Below are 23447 nucleotides of genomic sequence, written 5' to 3'. Positions count from 1 at the left end.
CCCCCAGAAAAGGCTCTCCTGCCTGCATCGTCAGTGATTGTGCCCAACTGAGAAACGCTGAGGTATAATCGGGCACCAAAAATGGCTGTATTGTTGTTCTTTATACACCGCCTGCTCCACCAAGTCTGACTCACCAGCACCCTACTCACATGGCAGAACTTCTCTCTTAATCATAAGACCTAATCAGTCAATGCCTACCTTCTTTCTCTAGCCACAGATAGTGATCGTGTGTCTTTCTTTTTCTTTTTTCTTTTTCTTTCTTTGTTTCTCTCTTTCTCTCTCTCTTGGCTGTGTTGGGTGTTCATTGCTGCCCACGGGCTTTTCTCTAATTGTGGCAAGCAGGGGGCTACTCTTCATTGTGCTGCTCAGGGCTTCTCATTCTGGTGTCTTCTCTTGTTGGGGTGCATGGGCTCTAGGTGTGGGCTTCAGTAGTTGAGGGATGCAGGTCACAGAGCGCAGGCTCAGTAGTTGTGGCACACGGGCTTAGTTGCTGCGCAGCATGTGGGATCTTCCCAGACCAGGGATCGAACCCACATCCCCTGCATTGGCAAACGGATTCTTAACCACTCGCAACCAAGGAAGTCCTAGTGATTGTTCTAATCTTTAGTTCATAACTTCTTCACATTGATAGTTTATCAAAGGGACTGTGAGTGGCATACTCCTCTGCTGGTTTCCCTAAGAATTGATGAGCGAACCTCACATCAATTCCCTTTAAATCAGGTAAACTCCCTCTGCTCCACAGTAAAAAAGACTGCTGCCACTTCCTAGCTAATGTGTCTGCACCATGGTGGAGCGTCTATCATGGACCTTGCTCTGGATTAGTAAGATCCATATCCATTAAACCACTGATGTCTCTGTCCTTGTCTCTGGGCTCTTTCTTTGGTCTTCAGGCTGGGCAATTATTCATATATTATCCTGCCTCTGGGACAAGACCCCTTACTCTCTCCCAGCTGACCAGTGTCTCCAGCCTCCACCACTCCCGCCCTGCTGTGGCACCGCTCCACAGGGAGAAGGCAGAGCCAGTGTGATTTCTCTGCATGTATGGTGGAGTGGGTGAGCTGTGGCCAAACAGCTACCATCAGAGATGTGGGCTGCTTCTCATGTACCAGTGGAGCAAGTTCCCACAATGGCCACCGCAGCCCCACCTGGGCTCTGCCCTGGGACTAGCTTGCCTCTTCATCCATAAATGGAGTCTTTCCCCGGTCTTGACTGCCCCAGATCCAGCTATATGTTGGGGCATGGAGTTAATGGAAGCAGAACATTTCTTCTGCTCTGGCTGGGGTGTGTGGTGAACCTGTTCACTGGAAACCGGCAGCTGCTGAAGCGGACCTCTCTCTGCCCGGTCCCAGGGCCAGGTGGGAGCATGCACACTCCTTCCAAACAGAGTCCAGGATCCTCCAAACTTTCTCTCTGTCCCACTGGTCCTCCGACAAGTAAGGAGGTTTGCTTCTACCATATAGAACCTAGGACTGGGTCACCCAATCTGTGGCTCGATCAGGTCACTGCCCTGTCTGGGTGTCTGCCCATGTGATTTCCCTTCTCCTCTGAGTCACACATCTTTTGACCCCAGTACTTTTCTTCCCTTCCTGTCCAATTACATGTGTATGTTTCTTACATCCTTCGTTGTACAGGAGTCCTTCTGCCAGTTTCCATGTACACCTTGATTTCCTCTCAGCTATTCCTTAAGGAACAAAAGCAAACAAATGAGAAAAAAAAACCCTGTGTTCTTCAGAGGAAAAAAAGTCTCTTCCTTCTTGAACAACAGGAACTGACAGTCTCTGTCTAACCTATATTTTATTTTTAAATATTTATTTATTTATTTAGGCTGTACCAGACCCTCATTGTGATATGCGCTATCTTTAGCTGCAGCATGCGGACTGCTCAGTTGTGGAATGTGAACGCTTAGTTGCGGCATGCATGGGGGATCTAATTCCCCGACAAGGGATTGAACATGGGACCCCTGTCTCTTTGCCTAAGCTTTAGTCAGATTCCTTTGAGCTCTCTTCCCCACTGGTCTTTGGCCTTTCCCACATCCTTGCAGGAATGGCTTAGCTCAGTTTCAGAAAGAAAACTGCAAAGGTAGTTAGGTAATAATCCAACCATTGATACCTGACCCTCTGATCAAATCCTCAATTCCTATTTCTGATATCTGATGTCTCAGGTCTTTCTTCAGCAAGATTCTTATTAAGTCAATGTAACAAGAACCCCCCTCACGCTTGATGTTTCCCATTAATAATTTTCCATCCACTGAACCCTTCAATCTGCTCCTTGTCTATAAATCCTCAGTTGTCTTTACTATATCTAAAGTTGAACTAAATTTTTCTCCCATATTGTAATAATCTTGACACATATCCCAGTGGTACTGAATAAAGAATGTCTTACCATTTTAATAAATATCAGAATAATTTTTTCCTTACCACTGTTAAGTTCATTTCAGTTAAACCTGAACCTACTTCTATAGACACAGACAGAGGAAGGGAGGATCCTTATCCACCTCTCAAAAGAGGCACCTAGGGGGCCACCTGGGTACTCAGGGGCTTTCATGACACATGTACCCTCCCCTGTCCTCTAAATCAATGGAAGGAATTGCTAATACTGCCATTCCGGGACTAAGGAAATGGAAAACAAGGGCTGACAGGGAACTTCCTCAACCTCACAATCCCAGAGGGGGTCAGAGAGAATCCACGCAGAAGTCTCTGGACTCTGCAGCCCCAGGTCCTTCTTATGTCTTGCTCCAAGGACAACAGATAGTGTCAGGGGGTTCTGAGGAGTCCCATTCCCTTAGTTTGGAAATGAGGGAGGGGACTGAGGGTGTGCTTTTTGTTTTGGGGGGTGTGTTGGCCATGCCACGTGGCATGTGGGCCCATAGTTTCCCAACCACGGATCAAACCTGTGCCTCCTGTAGTGGAAGCCTGGAGTCTTAACCACTGGACAACCAGAAGTCCCTGAGGGTGTTTAGATGTAGTAGGAAACAGAAAGGTCATGGAGGGCACTGGGGGTGGAGGAGTGTGAGGTGATAAGAGGGTAAGAGGATGCAGGTGCGTTAATCTTGCAGCAAATGGACCATGTCTAGGGAGGAAAGAGGCAGAGGGTGGCTGTCCTCTACTCGTGATCTCCCAGCAAGAGACAGGGATCTGGAATTCAATGCCAGGTTGCCTGGTTCAGAGCATGGGGATTCTGGTCACTGCACTCTGTTTCCCTCCTTATCCAGCTTTGAGGATTCAAGTAACACCTTGTCCATCCTGATACCCTCTGTCTCCCTCCCAAGAGCCCTGCTCATACCCCAGCCCCATGCAGATGAACACAACTATCTTTTGATTGGGAACCCACATCAATGGCTTTCCTGTGAATGACCCCATTTATATACCCAAACTGTCTACTGATCAGTCTATTATTGGTCTTCCAATTTGTGAAAGGAAGGGTCTGCACAGAGGTTGAGGAGTGTCCACAAAGGCACACAGCTGCCAGGCCTCTGATGACAGTGCTTCCTCTACACTGCACAGGTGTACTGGCTTCTCTTCTAAACCTCCCTGAATGGACTTCATCTGCTGTCTTACAGCAATGAACTACCTACACCTGACGTCTGCATCACCACCAGGGCCTCCAGCTCCACCTCCCCCAGTGTACATCTCCCTGCAAACACCTTCCCTTTTGTGAAGTTGTTCACAGGGACAGCAGCACCAACCCAGGAAACTACACAGAGTCTTCAGTGTCACCCCAAATGTGATACTGGCCTCCACCATATGCCATATGCAGTGATTTGTTTCCAAGGGTCTGTCCATCTTCTGCACAAACTCGCTTCAGGATGTGCCTGTGTCCAAATTGTCCTGGTCACTATTCTGAGCACTGTGAAGAGCCCAAAATGACTAAGAATGTCCACTGTGGCACTCTCCCTGACCCCAAGGCTCTTCCTCCTAACACCCTCACCCACTGCCCCACTGTCCCTCCTACCCCAACAGAAAAATATGAATCACCAAATGATTGCTAATAAGAAAGAATGTGCCCACATCGCCTCGGGACTCACCGTTGACAAACTTTAGTCCAAATGCTAAAGGCTCAGTGCAGGCTGACACCTCCCATAAAGGCTGTAAAACCCCACCCCAAGTCCTTCGCTTGACAAAGCTGCTCACAGATGTGAATCTCCAGCTTCTAACAAGCTGTGACCCAGCCCCTGAACTGAACACCATCAGTGCATCATCAAACTTGCGGTGATGTGGGAGAGGTTGTTTTTTCCAAGCCAGTCTGCACTCACCTCACCACACGGATACACGAGAACTGTGTGACTGTGTGTGGCTCACACATGAGAATTTTGAGCATTCCTAACACATACCTGTGCCACAATGTCCCTGGAGTGTTTGTGTGGCCACACCTGCTGTGCGGAGTCAGCACCTCCCATTTTATTTCCCCAACAGGGTCTCACTTCTGTCATACATCCTTTGTGTAATGGTACATTAGTTTGTAGGTCCAGGCTGAATCAACGGGTGTTAGCATTCAAAATCTAACACACAGTGTCCCTGGTTGTGCTGACATGGACTGACATTTAGAATACTTCCGTGTGTAATAAAGTTACTGGAGTTATGAAGGGCTCTTTTATTATATATATATATATTTTGCTGTGTTGGGTCTTAATTGCTGTGTGCAGGCTTTCTCTAGTTTCAATGAGCAGGGGCTACTCTTCGAAGCTTTGCAAGGGCTATCATTGCAGTCGCTTCTCTTGTTGCAGAGCACAGGCTTCAGTAGTTGCCAAACATGTGCCCTAAGGCACGCAGATTTCAGTAGTTGGGGCGCACAGGCTCACTTGCTCAGTGGCCTGTGGGATCTTCCCGGGCCAGAGATCAAACCCATGTCCCCTGCATTGGCAGGTGGACTCTTAACCACTGTGCCACCACGGAAGTCCTTGGCAGGCAGATTCTTAACCACTGTGCCATGAGGATAGTCCCAGGGTTCTCTTATTTTAGAAATGCATTCTAAGAAGTTATGTATTCAAAGACATGATACCTAGGATTATAAATTTTAAAAACTATGAAGTAAGTCTTGATACACAAACACAAAAAAAGTGCATAAACAGGATAAATGATATAAGATACAGGAAGGGTCCAACACAGTCATTCCATTTATATATACATTTGAAATAGCTATTACAAAAGTAGAATATGCTCTTGCATCAGTCATTTTAATGTTGAGGATAAATTAACAATGGCAGGAGGAAACCGGTTGGAGAGCTATACACAAGTATGTCAAAATGTACATTTTAACTAGGTAAAACTTAAGTCAACTATTCATCCAGTAAATGATTTTCAAAAGAAAGATGCAAAACCTATCACTTTATTATAATTCTACTATGGTTTATTAGCTACATTCTTAAAATTGCGGTTACTGTACCTGTAATGGTGGAAAAAGAATACAATAGTGGACTACTGGCAATGCTTCCCAAATGAATGTTCAGTGAAATTATGTTGGCAATTTGACCTCGATTATGGTTGGAATATTTATACACGGAAACCGGCAAACACTACAAACCAGAGATTAATTTATTGTGTAACTGAATGTCTGGACTTAACACTAAGGTAGAATATATTAATAATGCAGATTATTCCTAAACCTGTATAATGTATGTGGCCGTTCCATTATGCATAGTATAAAATTGAGAAAAACTTGAGAACATATTCTTTCACTATTCCAAATTACAATTACATTCAGAAAAGAAATCACTCATGTTATTGATGAATGAGCGAAATCTAACAGATGTCTTTGATGTTCACCAGCTCTCTTTTGTCAAAAAAAAAGAAAATAGCCATATCTCACAAAATAAAAGTAGGCAAAAGACAGAAATAGAAATTTAACCAGAGAGGAGACACAGGTAAAAAACAGACACATGAAAGACAAAAATTCAACATCAACAATCCTAAGAAAGGGAATTCCCTGGCAGTTCAGTGGTGAGGACTCCAGGCTCCCACAGCAGGGGGCATGGGTTAGATTCCTGATCAGAAGAACTAAGATCACACATGCTGTGTGACACGGTCAAAAAGAAAAAAGAAATCCTGAAGAAATGTAATTAAAATCATAATTTTTTATAGATGAATTTTAAAGTCTTCATGGGAGGGGTCAGCCTACATTCAATCTTAGTTTTTAAGGTAGGTTGATCAAGTGTGGGTCCCAAGGCAGGGAGGGCAAGTTCTTGCTAATTAACAATCATCATTTTGGTGAGTTAACACTTTTTCTCGAGGGATGGGAGGAACAGTGAGGCAATGGATCAAGGGCTTAGGAAGAGGATGCTTGGAGACCAGGTCACGTAGGGTCATGCTGGACATTCTTAGTCCTTCTGTGTCCATCACACTGCCCAGAACAGTGAGTGGGTCAACCACATAACAGGGCAACAGGAACATCCTGAGGTGGGTATGTAAATATGGACAGGACCTTGGAAACGAATCACTGCATATGGCGATAGAGCCCGTGTCAAATCTGGGGTGACACCAATGACCCAGTCCAGAGTGCCTGGCTTAGTGCTGCTGTCCCTGTGGAGAACTTCCCAAGCAGGACGGTGTTTCTGGGAGATGTGTACTGGTGAAAATGAAGCTGGAGACCCTGGTAGTGATGCAGATGTCAGATGTGGGTAGTTCATGGTCAGGACACAGCAAGTGGAGGCCCTGCTCGGAGGGGCAGGAGAGAAGACAGTGGACGGGTGCAGGGTGTAGAGGAACCACTCTCATCAAAGTCCTGGCATTAGTGAGCCCTTGTGGAAGTCCTTCAACATCTCTGAGCTGGACACCCCTTCTTTCACAAATGCCAATAATAATAACTGAATCACAGCACTGGATTTGTTGGATACATAAATGGAGTCAGTCACAGGAAAGTCATCAATATTGGTTCCCAGAGAAAAGATAATCCTGTCCATCAGCATGGGGCTGGGGTGTGAGCAGGGGTCCTGGTGTGGGGATCGGAGCACAGAAGTGTCAGGATGGACAAGGTGTTCTTTCAGTCCCCAAACCTGGGGGTGGGGGCAGGGGAGGAGTGAAGTGACCAGACTCTTGATATCCTGAACCAGGCAACCTGGCATTGAAGCCCAGATCACTGTCCATTTCTGGGAGATCACAAACAGATGACACATCATCTCTGTGTCTCAGTTTCCTCTCTAGAAATGGTCCATTAGCTGCACAGGTTCTTCTCACTCTCTTACCACCTGGAACTCCTTCAATATCACTGCTGGCCATGTTCGTGATATTCATAAAGCCCTTTCTTCAGTATGAACTCTGTGATGTTTAATCAAGTGGCACCTTTGGGTGAAAGATTTACCACATTCCTTGCACTGAAAAGGCTTTTCTCCAGTGTGGATTTTCCTATGGATGCGGAGGAGCTGTCTTTGCTTAAAGGCTTTCCCACATTCAGTGCACCCATAAGGCCTTTCTCCAGTGTGAACTCTGTGATGATCATAGAGAGAGGATCGACTAGTAAATGACTGTCCACATTCACTGCATTCATATGGCCTTTCTCCACTGTGAACTCTCTGATGACGAAGAAGGCTAGAGCTACCAGTAAAACATTTCCCACATTCACTGCACTTATAAGGCCTTTCTCCAGTGTGAATTCTCTGATGGTCACGAAGGCTCGACCTAGCAGTAAAAGATTTCCCACATTCACTGCATTCATAAGGCCTTTCTCCATTGTGAACTCTCTGATGATACTGGAGGCCACTCCTAGCAACAAAAGATTTCCCACATTCACTGCACTCATAAGGCCTTTCTCTAGTATGAACTCTCTGATGACACTTGATGTTCAGCCTAGGAGTTAAAGATTTCTCACATTTATTGCACTCATAAACCTGTTCTCCAGTGTGAAATTTCTTATGGGCATTGAGGTGTGCCTTTTGGCTAAAGAATTTCCCACATTCACTGCACTCAAAAGGCCTCACTCCACTGTGAGCTCTCCAATGATTACAAAGGTTCGACCTACTCGTAAACGATTTCCCACATTTATTGCACTCATAAGGTTTTTCTCCAGTGTGAACATTCATATGGGCACTGAGTTTTTCATTTCGGGTAAAGAATCTCCCACATTCACTGCACTCAAAAGGCCTTTCTCCACTGTGAATTCTCTGATGATTACAAAGGATCGACCAAGTAGTGAAAGATTTCCCACATTCACTGCACTCATAAGGCCTTTCTCCAGTGTGCACTCGCAGATGATAATAGAGGCCAGAGCTAGTAGTAAGAGATTTCCCACATTCATTGCACTCGTAAGGCTTTTCTCCAGTGTGAACTCTCTGATGTGCAAGGAAATTGGATTTGCGGGCAAAATATTTTCCACATTGGGTGCATTGATAAGGTTTTTCTCCAGTGTGAATTTTCTGATGTTCAATTAAGTTCCACTTTTGGATGAAAGATTTAGCACATTCCTTGCATTCATAAGGCTTTTCTCCACTGTGGATTTTCCTATGTGCTCTGAGGTACTTCCTTAGGCTAAAGGATTTCCCACATTCACTGCAGTCATAGCGTGTTCCTCCACAGTTAACTCTCTGATGTGTAAGGAAATGGGATTTGTGGCTAAAAAATTTTCCACAATGGCTGCATTCATAAGGCCTTTCTCCAGTGTGAACTTGCTCATGCTGAATAAGGTTAGTTCTTTGGGTGAAGGCTTTCCCGGATTCTCTGAACTCACAAAACCCTTCAGTAGTGAGGACTCTCTCATCCTGAATAAGTATTTCTGTGTATCTGGAGGCTTTCTTGCCTTCTCCCCAGCTGTGATGACCTTTTCCACTGTGAAAAACAGCTTCACACTCCTTACTGTTGTTCAGTTTCTTCCTGGTATTAGTGGTCTGTGGCTGAAGTTCCATGTTGGCCACGTAGTTGTTCCCAATCTCCATGTAGGTAGAGAGATTCTCCATTACATGGATTGTGCAGCTTTTGAAAAATGCGGGTCTCCCCATATCACAGCTGAAGGGTTTCTCGCTAATGTGCTGCTTCTGGTGCTCTTGAAGGTTTGCAGTGAAATAGAACTGTTTCCCACATGCCCCACATGTGTATGCTTTCTGCCCCCTATTTGTTCCTTGCTCTTCAGCCAAGTGCAAAATGTCTCTCAAAACAGGGATGCACATCTTACACGGCTGGGCCCTCTCAGGAGATGAACCTGCCCTGGGGGTCCTCATCTGTGACACTCCTTCTGCAGATACACTCTGTTCAGAAGGCATCTCTTCATCCTCAACTGCAGGAAAAGAACCTGAAAACAAAGAAGCGATGATGAAGTTCATGTTGAGTTTATTGCGGGGAGTGAGGCCATCACAAGTCTACATTTGACAAGTGAAAGAACCAGTCCACAAGATTGTGTTCAGGAAATGAATTTGGGGTCAAATTGAGAAGCAGCTGTTCTCACCAAGTACAGGACACAAGGACTGGATGGGCCCCAAAGCGAAAGGCGTCTTGTGCAATTCACTCCTTGTCAGTGGCCTTTACCAGGACTGCATCTCCTGGTGATCTCTGATAACGTACAGAAGTGTATGTCCATATATACACTAAGAAATGTAAAACAGATAGCTAGTAGGAAGCAGCCGCATAGCACAGGGAGATCAGCTCAGTGCTTTGTGACCACCTAGAGGAGTGGGATAGGGAAGGTGAGAGGGAGATGCAAGAGGGAGAGGATATGGGGATATATGTGTATATATAGCTGATTCACTTTGTTATACAGCAGCAACTAACACAACAATGTAAAGGAATTATACTCCAATAAAGATGTTAAAAAAAAAAAAGTGTATGTCCAGGTCTCAGAAAATCTGACTGCAACAGGTCACTGGCATTCCAGAAATATTAAAGGATCCCTATGTTCAGGACACAAATAGTGTCAGTACGTACTATGGGAAAAACAGTGTGAAGACCACATGAGATAAGTGGTTTAGAGAGGTGGTAGGTAATGAATCTGAGAGTGCAGTCAGAATAAAAATGGGAAGTAGTAGAAATAACAAGTTGGTAGAATGTCACGAATGGAGAAAGACGAGAAGTGATTTGTAGCCACTGACAATGGCACTAAAACACTAGTCAAGAGGAAGTCATACTTCCTGATATGACTTAAACACAGACCTAATATCAAGGCCTCTCCCTGTTGTCATTCAAACACAGACCTAATATCAAGACCTTTCCCAGTTGTCATTCTTTTTTTTTTTTTTTTAACACGGTATGCAGGCCTCTCACTGTTGTGGCCTCTTTTGTTGCAGAGCACAGGCTCCGAACACAGGCTCAGTGACCCTGGCTCATGGGCCCAGCCGCTCTGCGGCATGTGGGATCTTCCCAGACTGGGACACAAACCCGTGTACCCTGCATCGGCAGGCAGACTCTCAACGACTCTGCCACCAGGGAAGCCCTGTCATTCGTCTTAATCAGGCCACCTCTGAGGCTTTTTGCTGAGACCAGAGTCATGTCCATCCCATGAAGCCCAAAGGACTCTCCATCCTGATTTGACCAACTACACGGGACACAAATGATACAAGTCCTAACATAGTCAGGATGGCTGAATAGCCAATACTGGCCGAGAGGAACTCAGTACACAATACACAATATATAAATATTACATTTTATGTCTGGTGCAGGGACTTTCCTGGTGACCCAGTGGTTAAGACTCTTTGTTTCTAATGCAAGGGGCACAGGTTTAATTCTTGGTCAGGCATGCCACACAGTGGGGCCAAGAAAAAGAACATCCGGTGGAGCCAGAGGAAAAGATGTACAATGGATGGAGTACAAAATGTTAGGAATGTGTCTCCCCACCTAAACAACTATTGTACTGGCAGAATCTAATTGATCTAACTCTTTTGCAACCATGGCACCTTCTGAAGATCTGCAGTGTCCCATAAAACAGTTTGAAAAGACAAAGCTTCAGAATCAAAATCAGATATCACAGGGATGTTTGAACAATCACATTGGGAATATAAAATAATTATGACTAATATGTTAATTAATGTCTACTAAGGGATAAAGCAGACAGCATACAATTCCAGAAGGGAAATGTAAGCTGAGGGATGAAAATTTTAACAAAGGACCAAAAAGAAATGCTAAAGATCAAGTACACCATAACAGAAATGAAGAATGACTATGATGGGCTTATTTGTACCCTGGACACAGCTGAGGAGAGAATATTTGAACTTCTTTTTCTGTTAGGAGAAACTTCCAAAACTGAAAAATGAACTGAAAAAATACAAAAATTAAAATAAAAAATAAACACCCAAATATAAAACATCCGTGGGACAAACACAAAATGTTTAACACACACATATGGAAACATCTCAAACAGAAAGAAAAAAAGAAACGGAATACTTGAAGCAATAATGATGGAGAATTTCTAACAAAATGATGTCAGATACCAACCAACAGATCCAGAAAGCTCAGTGAACATGAGGCAGGTTTAATGCCAAAAACACTACATCTTAGGCTTATCACATTCAAATGCAGAAAGAAAAAATACTAAAAGAGGCTAAAGGAATCAACACCTTTCCCAAGAGAAGCCAAAAAAACCCACCCAATTACATTTCAATTCTCCTCAGAACTCAGGGAAATAAGAACTGAATGGAGTAAAATATTTAAAGTGGGAAGGGGGAGGGGACATCACCAACCTAGAATTTGGTAACCAGCGACATAAATCTTCAACACTGATGATGAAATAAACACGTTCTTAGACACAGAAAAATTGTGGAACTATATTAAAAGGATTCTTCAGAGAGAAAAAATGACATAGATCACAAATTTGGGTTTCATAGAGAAAGGAAGACCATAAGAGAATAAAAAACTTTCATTGACATAAAACTGACATGGGACATTGTATCTCTTTCTTTTTTTTTTTTTTTACAGTAAACACTTAAACACTTTATTTTTATTTTATTTTTTAAATTTTTTTGTGGTGCGCGGGCCTCTCACTGTTGCGGCTTCTCCCCTTGCGGAGCACAGGCTCCAGACGCGCAGGCTCAGCGGCCATGGCTCACGGGCCCAGCCGCTCCGTGGCATGTGGGATCTTCCCGGACCGCAGCACGAACCCGCGTCCCCTGCATCGGCAGGCGGACTCTCAACCACTGCGCCACCAGAGAAGCCCGGGACATTGTATTTCTTTAAGTTGTACAACATGATTTATGTATACACTGCTAGGAGCACCACAATAAGTTTCGTTAACATACATAATTACATTTTTTTCTTCTGATGAGAACTTCTAAGATCTACCCTTTGGAAACTTCTAAATGTACAATACAGTTGTATTAACTAAAGTCACTATGCTGTGCACTACATCCCCAGGACTTACTCATCTTATAACTAGAAGTCTGTAACTTCTGACACCCTTCACTCACTTCATCTAACCACCTTGCCCTGCTCTGGCAATCACTAATCCTTTCTCTGTATCTGAGTTTGGTGGGGGTGTTGTTGTTTTAAAGGTTCAACATGTAAGTATACTCATGTAGTACAGGTAAACCTGGAACAACATGGGTTAAAACTACTTGGGTCCACTTGTACAGAGATATTTTTCAACAAATACACACAGGATCACATGATCTGTAGCTAGATGAATCCACAAATGGGAAAACTTCAGAATCAGAGGGCTGACTATGGGACTTCAGCATCCACAGATTTCAGTATATGCAGGGGCTCCTGGAACCAATCCTCCGTGGAAACAGTGGGACAAGTGGATTTGTCTTTCTCTCTCTGACTTATTTCACTTAGCATAATGTCCCCAAGGTCTATCCATGTTGAGGCAAATGGCAAAATTTCTATCTTTCTTTATGGTTGTATATTATTGAATAATATGCCACATATACTACATGTTTGTTAGATCCACTCATCCATCAATGGACACTTAGGTTGTTTCCATCTGTTGAATATTGTAAATAATGCTGAAATAAACCTGAGGTACAGATATCTTTTTGAGATGATGATTTCACTCCCTGTGGATAAATACACAGAGGTGGAATTGCTGGACCATATGGAAGTTCCTTTTTGAATTTTGTAAGGATTCTCCATAGTTTTCCATAGTAGTTGTAACAATGTACACTCCCACCAACAGTGCACAAGGGGTCCCTTTTCTCCACAACTTCACCAACACTTATTTCTTGGCTTTTTCACAACAGACATTGTAACATGTGTGAGGTGGTATCTCATGGTGGTTTTTTTCCCTAACTTTTTATTTATTTTTGGCTGCATTGTGTCCTCATTTCTGTATGTGGGCTTTCTCTAATTGCAGTGAGTGGGGGCTAGGCTTTTGTTGTGGTGCATGGGCTTCTCATTGTGGTGGATTCTCTTGTGGCGGAGCACAGGCTCTATGCGCACAGACTTCGGTAGTTGCAGCATGCAGGCTCGAAAATTGCAGCACACAGGCCCTAGAGTGTGTAGGCTTCAGCAGTTCTGTCGCATGGGCTCAGTAGTTGTTGTGCAGGATCTAGGGCACACAGGCTTCAGTAGTTGTGGCACTTGGACTCAGAAGTTGTGGCTCATGGGCTCTAGAGCGCAGGCTCAGTAGTGTGGCACAGGGCCTTAGCTGCTCTGCAGCACGTGAGACCTTCCTGGATCAGGGATCTAACCCACGTCCCCTGCAGTGGCAGGTGGATTATTCTTTTTTTAATAAATTTATTTCTTTATTTATTTTTGGTTGTGTTGGGTGTTCGTTGCTGCATGTGGGCTTTCTCTAGTTGCCACAAGCAGGGGCTCTCTTCGCTGTGGTGCACAGGCTTCTCATTGTGGTGGCTTCTCTTGTTGCAGAACATGGGCTCTACACGTGCGGGCTTCAGAAGTTGTGGCACACAGGCACAGTAGTTGTGGCTCCTGGGCTCTAGAGTGCAGGCTCAGTAGTTGTAGCTCACAGGCTTAGTTGCTCCAGGGCATGTGGGATCTTCCCAGAACAGGGCTTGAACCCATGTCCCTGCATTGGCAGGTGGATTCTCAACCACTGTGCCAGCAGGAAAATCCTCATTGTGGTTTTGATTTGCATTTCCCAACCATTAGTGATATTGAGCATCTTTTCATGAAGGCATTGCCCATATGCATGTCTTCTAAGGAAAAATAGTAACTGTATACTCCATTATGCATTTTTTAATTAATGAATTTATTTATTTTTGGCTGCATTGTATCTTCATTATTGCATGTGGGTTTTCTCCAGTTGTGGCGAGCGGGAGCTACTCTTTGTTGTGGTGTACAGGCTTCTCATTGCAGTGGCCTCCCCTGTTGCAGAGCACAGGCTCTAGGTGCACAGGCTTCAGTAGTTGTGGCATGCAGGCTCAGTAGTTGTGGCTCATGGGCTCCAGAGCACAAGCCCAGAAGCTGTAGCACATAGGCTATCTGCTCTGAGGTATGTGGGATCCTCCCAGACCAGGGCTTGAACCTGTGCCCCCTACATTGGCAGGCAGACTCGCAACCACTGCACAACCAGGGAAGCCCTGTTATGCATTTTAAAACACACCCATTTATGTATGCTTATGTAAAATTAAAACAAATGAGAACAATAATACAATGCAGGATAGCAATTAGGATTTTTTTTAAATTATAAGGTATTCAAACTACCAAGGCAGCCATACAGTGTTATATGAAAGTGGACTTCAATCAGATGTAAATACAGAGTGCAAACTCTAGCACAACTACATTACAAAAATGAAAAGAAACGAGTATATCTGATATGCTAACAAGGAGAGAAAATGCAATCATACAAGATGCTCGATTTAAACAATAAAAACAAGAGTGGAAGACTAAAATAGGAACAAAGAATATGGTCAATGGTAGAAAATGGTAACAAATACATTAAATATTTATCCACCTATATCAATATATTAAACACTGATAGTCTCAATGCACCAATGAAAAGAGAGATTATCAGAGTGAATCCATAAGCAGGAGTCAGCTATATGTTCTCTCAAAATAATCCACTTTATTTATTTATTTTACATCTTCATTAGAATATAATTGCTTTACAATGTTTTGTTAGTTTCTGCTGTATAACAAAGTGAATCAGCTATCTGTATACGTATATCCCCATATTCCCTCCCTCTTGAGCTTCCCTCCCACTCTACCTATCCCACCCCTCCAGGTCGTCACAAAGCATTGAGCTGATCTCCCTGTGCTATGCAGCTGCTTCCAACTAACTATTTTACATTTGATAGTGTATATATGTCAATGCTACTCTCTCACTTCGTCCCAGCTTACCCTTCCCCCTCCCTGTGTCCTCAAGTCCATTCTCTACATCTGTATCTTTATTCCTGTCATGTCCCTAGGTTCATGAGTACCATTTTTTTAAGATTCCATGTATATGCATTAGCATATGGTATTTGTTTTTCGCTTTCTGACTTACTTCACTCTGTATAACAGACTCTAGGTCCACCCGCCTTATTACAAATAACTCAATTTTGTTCCTTTTTATGACTGAGTAATATTCCATTGTATATATGTACCAGATCTTCTTTATCCATTCAACTGTCAATGGGCATTTAGGTTGCTTCCATGTCCTGGCTATTGTAAATAGTGCTGCAATGAACACTGTAGTACATGTAGTTTTTCGAATTCTGGTTTTCTCAGGGTAGTGGGATCTCAGCCCAGTAGCGGGATTTCTGGGTCATATGGTAGTTATTTTCTTAGTTTTTCAAGGAACCTCCATACTGTTCTCCATAGTGGCTGTATCAAGTTACTGCATGTGCACTTTCTCTAGTTCCAGCAAACAGGGGTTACTCTTCAGTGCAGTGTGCAGGCTTCTCATTGTGGTGGCTTCTCTTGTAGAATACGGGATCTGGGCATGCAGACTTCCATAGTAGCAACACACAGACTCAGTAGTTGTGGCTCACAGGTTTAACTGCTCTGTGGCACGTGGAATCTTCCTGGACCAGGGATCAAGCCCATGTCCCCTGCATTGGTAGGTGGATTCTTAACCAATGTGCCATGAGTGAAGTCCAGAAACCCACTTTAAATACAAATATGTGAGAATTTCCTGGCAGTCCTGTGGTTAGGACTTGGCGCTTTCACTGCTTTAGGCCAGGTTCAATCCCTGGCCAGGGAACTAAGACACTGCAAGCTGTGGCACAGCCAAAAGAAAAAAGAAAAAGAATCCACCAATACATGATGTCATTGATAGATTCGGAAAACCAGATCTGGCAAAATCCAACACCTATTCATGATCAAAATCTCCATCTCCTAGTAAATTAAAAATAGAAAAAGAACTTCAACTTGACAATTGAAATAAACACTATACTCTCATCTTTACCAGATGAAAAACTACAGAAAAACTAGAAACTTTCCCAATAAGATGAAGAAGGCAAGGCTCTTCCCTCTGGCAACTCCCTTTCAACTTTATACTCTAAGTCATAATTAATGGACTGATAGGAGAAAGTTACATAAAAGTTATACTGATTGGGAAGGAAGGAATCAAACTGCCTTAATTCTCAGATGATATAACCAGCTATGTAAAAACCAAAATATACACACACAAAAAAAAACCCCCAAAACAAATCCTGGAACTTGGAAGCAATTATAGCCAAGTTTCAGGATACAAGGATACTATACAAAAGTCAATCACTTTCCAATACATCAAGAATAAACAAGTGAAATTTGAAATTAAAAACACAAGACCATGTACATTAACACCCCCCTAAACAAGTAGAGAGAGAAAGGAAGAAACACTTAATTATAAATCTACCAAGACATATACAAGATTTACATGAAGGGGGACTTCCCTGGTGGCACAGTGGTTAAGAATCTGTCTGCCAATGCAGGGGATGTGGGTTTGATTGCTGGTCCATTAAGATCCCACATGCTGTGGAGCAACTAAGCCCATAAGCCACAACTACTGAGCCTGTGTTCCAGAGCCTGTGAGCCACAACAACTGAGCCCACATGCCACAACTACTGAAGCCCATGTGCCTAGAACCCATGCTCCGCAACAAGAGAAGCCACCACAATGAGAAGGCTGCGCACCGCAATGAAGAGAAACCCCTGCTCGCCGCAACTAGAGAAAGCCCGCCTGCAGCAAGAAAGACCCAACGCAGCCAGAAATAAATAAATATAAAAAGAAAAAAAATCTACATAAGGGAAACTCTAAAACTCTGATGAAGAAATCAAAGGACTACATAAACAGAACTAAATTAATGGAAAGATATTTCATGTTCATAAATATGAAGACCCACTACTGTCAAGAAGTCAGTTCTTCCTAATTTCACCTAGACTGCACCTAGATTCAATGCAATCCAAATCAAAATCTCAGCACATTATTTTGTGGACATAAGTAAACTGATCCTAAAGTTTATACAGAGAGGCAAAAGTCTCAGAATAGCCAAAACCATACTGAAGAACAAAGGTCGCAGACTGACACTACTCAACTTCAAGACTTAGTATCTTAAAAAGAAAAAGAAAGAAAAAAAGAGAAAGGAAAAGAAAAACAAGATTTAGTATTTAAGGTAATCAAGCCTGGGAATTCCCTGGCACCCTTGGTTAGGACTCTGCAAATTCACTGCTGAGGGCCCAGGGTTCAATCCCTGGTTGGGGAACTAAGAACTTATAAGCTGCGTGGCATGGTGAAAAAAAACAAAAACAAAATGTAATCAAGCCAGTGCAGTATTGTAGAAAGGGCAGAGAAATAGATCAATGAACAGTATTGAGAGCACAAAAACAGAGCCACAGAAATACACTCATCTGACTTTTGACAGATGACAAGTGCCATACAATGGGGAAAAATAAAGTCTTTAGAATAAATAGTACTGGAACAACCGAACATCACATGCCAAGACATGAATTCTAGACACAAACCTTACACCCTTCACAAAAAATTAACTCAAAATAGATAATGGGACTAAAAGTTAAGTACAAAAAACCCTTGGGCTTCCCTGGTGGCGCAGTGGTTGAGAGTCTGCCTGCCGATGCAGGGGACATGGGTTCCTGACCCGGTCCGGGAAGATCTCACATGCTACGGAGCGGCTAGGCCTGTGAGCCATGGCCACTGAGCCTGCGCGTCTGGAGCCTGTGCTCCGCAACGGGAGGGGCCACAACAGTGAGAGGCCTGCGTACCGCAAAAAAAAAAAAAAAAAAAAAATCTTAAAATTCAGTATGAAAACAACAACCCAAATAAAAAATGAGCAAAACACCTTAACAAACACTTTATTAAAAGAAGATATACACATAAAAATTTAGCATATACAAAGATGCATGGAAATGCAAATTAAACTCAAAAGCAGATACCAATACATACCTATAAAAATGGCCAAAATCCAAACACTGACAACACCAAATGCTGGTGAGAGTGTGGAGCAACAAGAATTTCATTCATTGCTGATTGGAATGCTTAATGGTAGTCCACTTTGAAAGGCAGTTTGGTAGTTTCTTACTAAACTGAAATGAACATAATCTTATATCCTCCAGCAATTGTGCTCTGCAGTATTTATACAAAGGAGTTGAAAAGGGACATATACACAAAAACCTTCAAACAGATATTTACAGTAGCTTTATTCAAAACTTTCAAAACTTGGAAGTAATCAAGAAATCCTTCAGTAGATGAATGGATAAACATGATACATCTAGAGAACAGCAACATTATTTACAAATAAACTGCAATGAGCTATCAAGTCAAGGAAACTTAAAATGCATGTTACTATGTGAAATAAGCCAAGATGAAAAGGCTACATACTGTATGAGTCCAAGGATATGACATTCTCAAAAAGGGGAAACTAATGAGACAGTAAAAAAGTAATCAGGGGACACCAAGGAGTATGGGGGAAGAAGGGATGAACAGGTGGGGCACAGAGAATTTTTAATTGAAAATTGAACACATTCTGTATGATACTATAACGGTGAATACATGTCATTATACATTTATCAAAGCCCACAGAATGTACAACACCACGAGTGAACCCTATTGCAAACTTTAGATTTTGAGTGATAATGATGTGTTCGTGTAGGTTCATCAGTTTTAACACTCAGATGGGGGATTTTTGATTCAATGCAATCCCTATCAAAAACAATGACGTCTTCAAGAAATAGAAAAATTCAAAAAAAAATATTCAGGCTCAAATTCACATAGACTCTCAAGGGATTCAATACAGCCAAAGCAATTGTGAAAAAAAACAAAGTTGAAGGATTCACAACACATGAATTCAAACTTTCTTACAAAGCTACAGTAAGCAAAACACCATAAGGTGCTACTGGCATAAAGACAGATATATACTCCAGTGGAATAGAACAGAGACTAGAGTGTCTAAAAATCAGCCCTCAAATATATGATGCAATAATTACTAACAAGAGGATGATTTTCATTGAATAAAGACAGCCTTTTCAACAAATGGCACAGGGAAAACCAGATACCCACATGCACAACAATGAAATTAGAACCTTACCTAACACCAGACACAAAAATTCACTCAAAATATATCAAAGGCCTAAACGTAAGAGCTAACATGTAAGAGCCTTGTTTACAGGGAGAGTTAGAAAAAACAAACAAGTAAAGCTTCAAAACGTTGGATTCAGCCATGATTTCTTGCCTTTGACAACAAAGGCAAAAGCAACAAAACAAAAAATAAACAAATTGGACCTCATAAAAACGAACAATTTTGGTTGCATACCTTTAATTTACACAAACTTATGTGTCATTATAGCCTAAGAAAGCTGGGGGAAGAAAGGAAAAAAATGAAGAACTTTTTAACATCAAAGGACACTATAAACACAGTAAGAAAGAAACCACAGATTGGGAGAAAACATTTCCAAAACACGTATATAAAAAGGGATTCATATCCACAATTTATGGATAAATCTGTAATTCAACAACAACCAAAAAACCAACTTGATTAATAAATAAAAAAGAACTTTAACAGATATTTTTCTAAAGCTGTACAAATGGCCAATAAGCACACCGAAAGGGATGTAATTGAAATGGGAAAAATATACCATTTCACCTCCATTAGGATGGCTATGATCTAAAGAACAGAAAATAACAGGGACCTCCCTGGCAGTCCAGTGGTTAAGACTGCATGCTGTCACTGAAGGGGGCGCAGGTTTGATCCCTGGTCATCACTTCTTGGGGAACTAAGATCCTGCAAGCCCCCCAGCAAGGCCGAAACAAAACAAAAAAAGAGAACAGAAAATAACAGATGCTGGAACATCCGGGGTGGAGCAATGGTTAAGACTCTGCACTTCTAACGCAGGGGGTCGGGGCTCGATTCCTGGTCAGGGAACTAGATCCCACATGCATGCCACAACTAACAGTTCACATGCCACAACTAAGGCGTCTGCAAGCTGCATCTAAGGAACAAGTGAGCCAGAACTAAGGAACCTGCCTTCCACAACTAAGACTTGGCGAAACTGAAATAAATAAATAAATGTTAAAAAAATAAAAAGAAACAAAAAACCAGATGCTGGCGTGGATATAGAGAAATTGGAATCTTGAAAAAAGTCTTGAAAAAACATCCTATGGTCTGTTTTAGTAGTAACAATGTCAGTGACAACACTGTCACACAGTCAGGCACAAAAATATGTCAGGTACAAGAATGGAGCAAAGTTTGGGTACCATTCATTTGGACAGTCACCTGGCCAAAGACAGGGCAAACAAGGAGGGATTGATCAGGTGGATGGCAAGACTACTGACCATGACAGTCTCCCAAGGCAACAGAAATAAAAGCAAAAATAAACAAATGGGACCTCATCAAACTTACAAGCTTTGGCACAGCAAAGGAAACCATAAAGAACACAAAAAGATATCCTATTTCCAAATAATGTGACTGACAAAGGCTTAATTTCCAAAATATATAAACAGCTATACAACTCAATAACAAAAACAAACAACCTTGAAGACCTAAATAAACATCTCTCTAAAGCAAAAACACAACTGGGCAATAGGCACATGAAAAGATGCTGATCATCGCTAATTATCAGAAAAATACAAATCAAAATTATTCAATACAATGAGGTACAACCTCACACCAGTCAGAATGGCCATCATTAAAAATCCTACAAATAACAAGTGTAGGAAAGGGTGTGGAGAAAAAGGAAACCTCTTACACTGCTGCTAGGACTGTAAATTGGTACAGCGACTATGGAGAATAGCATGGAGGTTCCTCAAAAAACAAAAAATAGAGTTACCATATATTCCAGCAATCCCATTCCTCACCATTTATCCAGAGAAAAACATGGTTTGAAAGGATACATGCACCCCAATGTTCAATGCAGCACTGTTTACAATAGCCAAGACATGGAAGCAAACTAAATGTTCATCGACAGTTGAATGGATAAAAAAGATGTGGTGCTTATATACCATGGAATATTACTCAGTCATTAAAACGAATGAAATAATGCCATTCACAGCAACATGGATGGACCTACAGATTGTCATACTGAGTGACGTTAAGTCACAAAGAGAAAGATATGCAGAATGTAAAAAAAAAAAGTTGATACATATAAACTTATTTAGAAAACAGAAACAGACTCACGGACATAGAGAATGAACTTGTGGTAGCCAAGGGGGAAGGGTGAAGGGGATGGATAGTTAGGGAGTTTGGAATTGACATGTACACACTGCTGTATTTTAAATGGATAACCACGGACCTACTGTACAGCAGAAATTAAAACAAAATTGTAAATCAACAATACTTCAATAAAACTAAAAACAATCTACAAAAAAGACTACTGACCCTGAATCTTTAGCTGCAACTTTGGGGCTAACTGGTGATCGGGCACTAAGGACTAGGGATGCACTCTGCCTAGCCATAGTAACCACAGCACATAACCAAGGAATTTAAGAAGAAAGCAGTGCCCATGTACCAGATGTGAGGACAGAGCTGCCCTTGAGGAAGAGAAGAAAGGAAGAACCTAGCTCAGAGGATAGGGGTGGGTGTGAGGACCTTACCCAGCATGCATACAACTGCAAAGTTCTCCAGCATGACATCAAGATACAGGTGTATCTGAACCTCATCAAGAAGACACCATTCCTCCCAGGAGAAGTACACGGCCACATCCTCAAAGGTCACACTGCCCTGGTATAAGAGGGACAAATGAAACCATGAACGGTCTCACTCCTGAAAACCCACAATCCATCTTCCCACACACTTCCCCTACTGCCCAAAACGATGGAGCCATTTGAGACCTGGGGTAGAAAACCTCCCTCCTCTGATCTGAATCTCCCAATACCTCCAGAACACACAGGCAGTCATTTGAAGCCGAAATCCTGCTTTTCTGTGCTGTTTATTCCCACCAGAAAATAAAGGAGACCTGCACTTACCTAAACCAACTCAACCTCACCTCAAAGTACTTCCACATACTGGTGTGGGTTCTGGAGTAACCTTCCATACTCCCTCCATAGAACGTCTGGGCCTGCACTCAGTACCCAGAGCATGAGGTTCTCCAAGGTCCCCCAACCAAAAAGCTAGTAGAATGGCAGGTGAAGAGCCCTAAGACACCTCAAATACAGAGAATGTGTGCGTGGGGGTCAAAACAAGTGAGGGATTGGGACAACCTCCATTAACCAAAAGTGCTTCTGCAGCCCTGGGAATCTGTGGGAACAAGCAGGCCATAGAAGAAAGTGACTATGGTGGTATTCCAGGAGATCAGGCCTTCCGTGGTCCCATGGCGGAACCAGAGCCAGATAATCTCGGCCTGACTGGCTAATCTCCCCTCCCTGCCTCCGTCCCCAGTGCTACCTTTTATCAGTTGTGACCTTGGAAATTCCACAACTTCCCTCTGCCTCAAAGTCCTCATCGCCCACCTAGAGTCTTTTCTTCCACTGAACAGGCTTTGGAGAATTTTTAAAAGCCTAACTCAGATTGTGTCCTTCCTTTGTTCAAAACTCTCCACCGATCCGAGGGCCCTAAGAAGAAAAGTATAGCCTCCCAGCTACCACTGCAGATACAGCCTGGCCTCAAACTTGATTCCTCGCAGAAACAAGGCGGAATACACGTCTCCGGAATGTTCCTGCTTCGGTTGCATCTCCAAGCCTCACTCACACCGCATACACTGGTGGTCAGAAATAGATAAAACACCCCTGAAGCCCTCACTGTCCTGGACCAGACGTGACCAGGCGCCGCTCACTCGGGGCGTTTGTATTTCGGTGGGGAAACGGGCAGGCGAGAACCCGGAGACTGCAGCGTTTACCTGAGGTTGGTCCCTCAGTGCAGAAGCCGCCATCGGAGCCTTTGCGCGGAGCGGAGCGTCGACAGTCCAGCTTCCGGGTCGGAGTCGGCACGGTTACTCGCCGCAAGCGGCGGCGTCGTCCCCGCCCCGCCCCTGTCTAGTGCGCACAAACCCTCCACTTCCGCCTCCTGGGCCCTTCACCTTGTTCCCAACATCGCACAGCGGAGGTATTGAACATGTCTACAGTCTCAACAACAATCAAAATCTCCTTACGAAGACACCGGAAGTACCCCTCCCTGATGTTCCCCTTCCGGAAATGCTCCTTTTCTAGATTTTCATTGGATGAACGTTCACTTAGCGCAAGTTCTTCTGTGTAATGTAGTTCCGTGGCCTGAAGCAGTGGCGCCCCACA

At 43.0% G+C, this 23447-nt stretch overlaps 1 protein-coding gene across 1 annotated transcript; it reads right to left on the bottom strand.

Moving 5' to 3' along the window:
- Positions 1-5102: 5102 nt before the first annotated feature.
- Positions 5103-23201, bottom strand: LOC132415980 (zinc finger protein 211-like). Its single transcript, XM_059999205.1, has 3 exons — positions 23057-23201; positions 21816-21942; positions 5103-9213 (listed from the first exon to the last, which is right to left on the bottom strand). Exons 1-3 carry the CDS (start codon positions 23087-23089, stop codon positions 7223-7225), a joined length of 2151 nt encoding a protein of 716 aa, XP_059855188.1. The 5' UTR covers positions 23090-23201; the 3' UTR covers positions 5103-7222.
- Positions 23202-23447: the final 246 nt, after the last annotated feature.

The sequence above is a fragment of the Delphinus delphis genome, chromosome 20 (genome assembly GCF_949987515.2).
Source record: "Delphinus delphis chromosome 20, mDelDel1.2, whole genome shotgun sequence".
NCBI lineage: Eukaryota > Metazoa > Chordata > Mammalia > Artiodactyla > Delphinidae > Delphinus > Delphinus delphis.
The sequence above is the reverse complement of the archived record's forward strand: the minus strand, read 5'-3'. Positions and strand labels throughout refer to the sequence as shown.

Excerpts from the sequence above, each read along its gene's own strand:
- LOC132415980 (XM_059999205.1), bottom strand. The coding sequence starts at position 23,089 with ATGGCGGCTTCTGCACTGAGGGACCAACCTCAG. Across the intron at positions 21,943-23,056 it reads CACTGAGGGACCAACCTCAG|GGCAGTGTGACCTTTGAGGA; the intron begins GTAAACGCTGCA and ends CTCTTATACCAG. Across the intron at positions 9,214-21,815 it reads TGCAGTTGTATGCATGCTGG|GTTCTTTTCCTGCAGTTGAG; the intron begins GTAAGGTCCTCA and ends CTTTGTTTTCAG.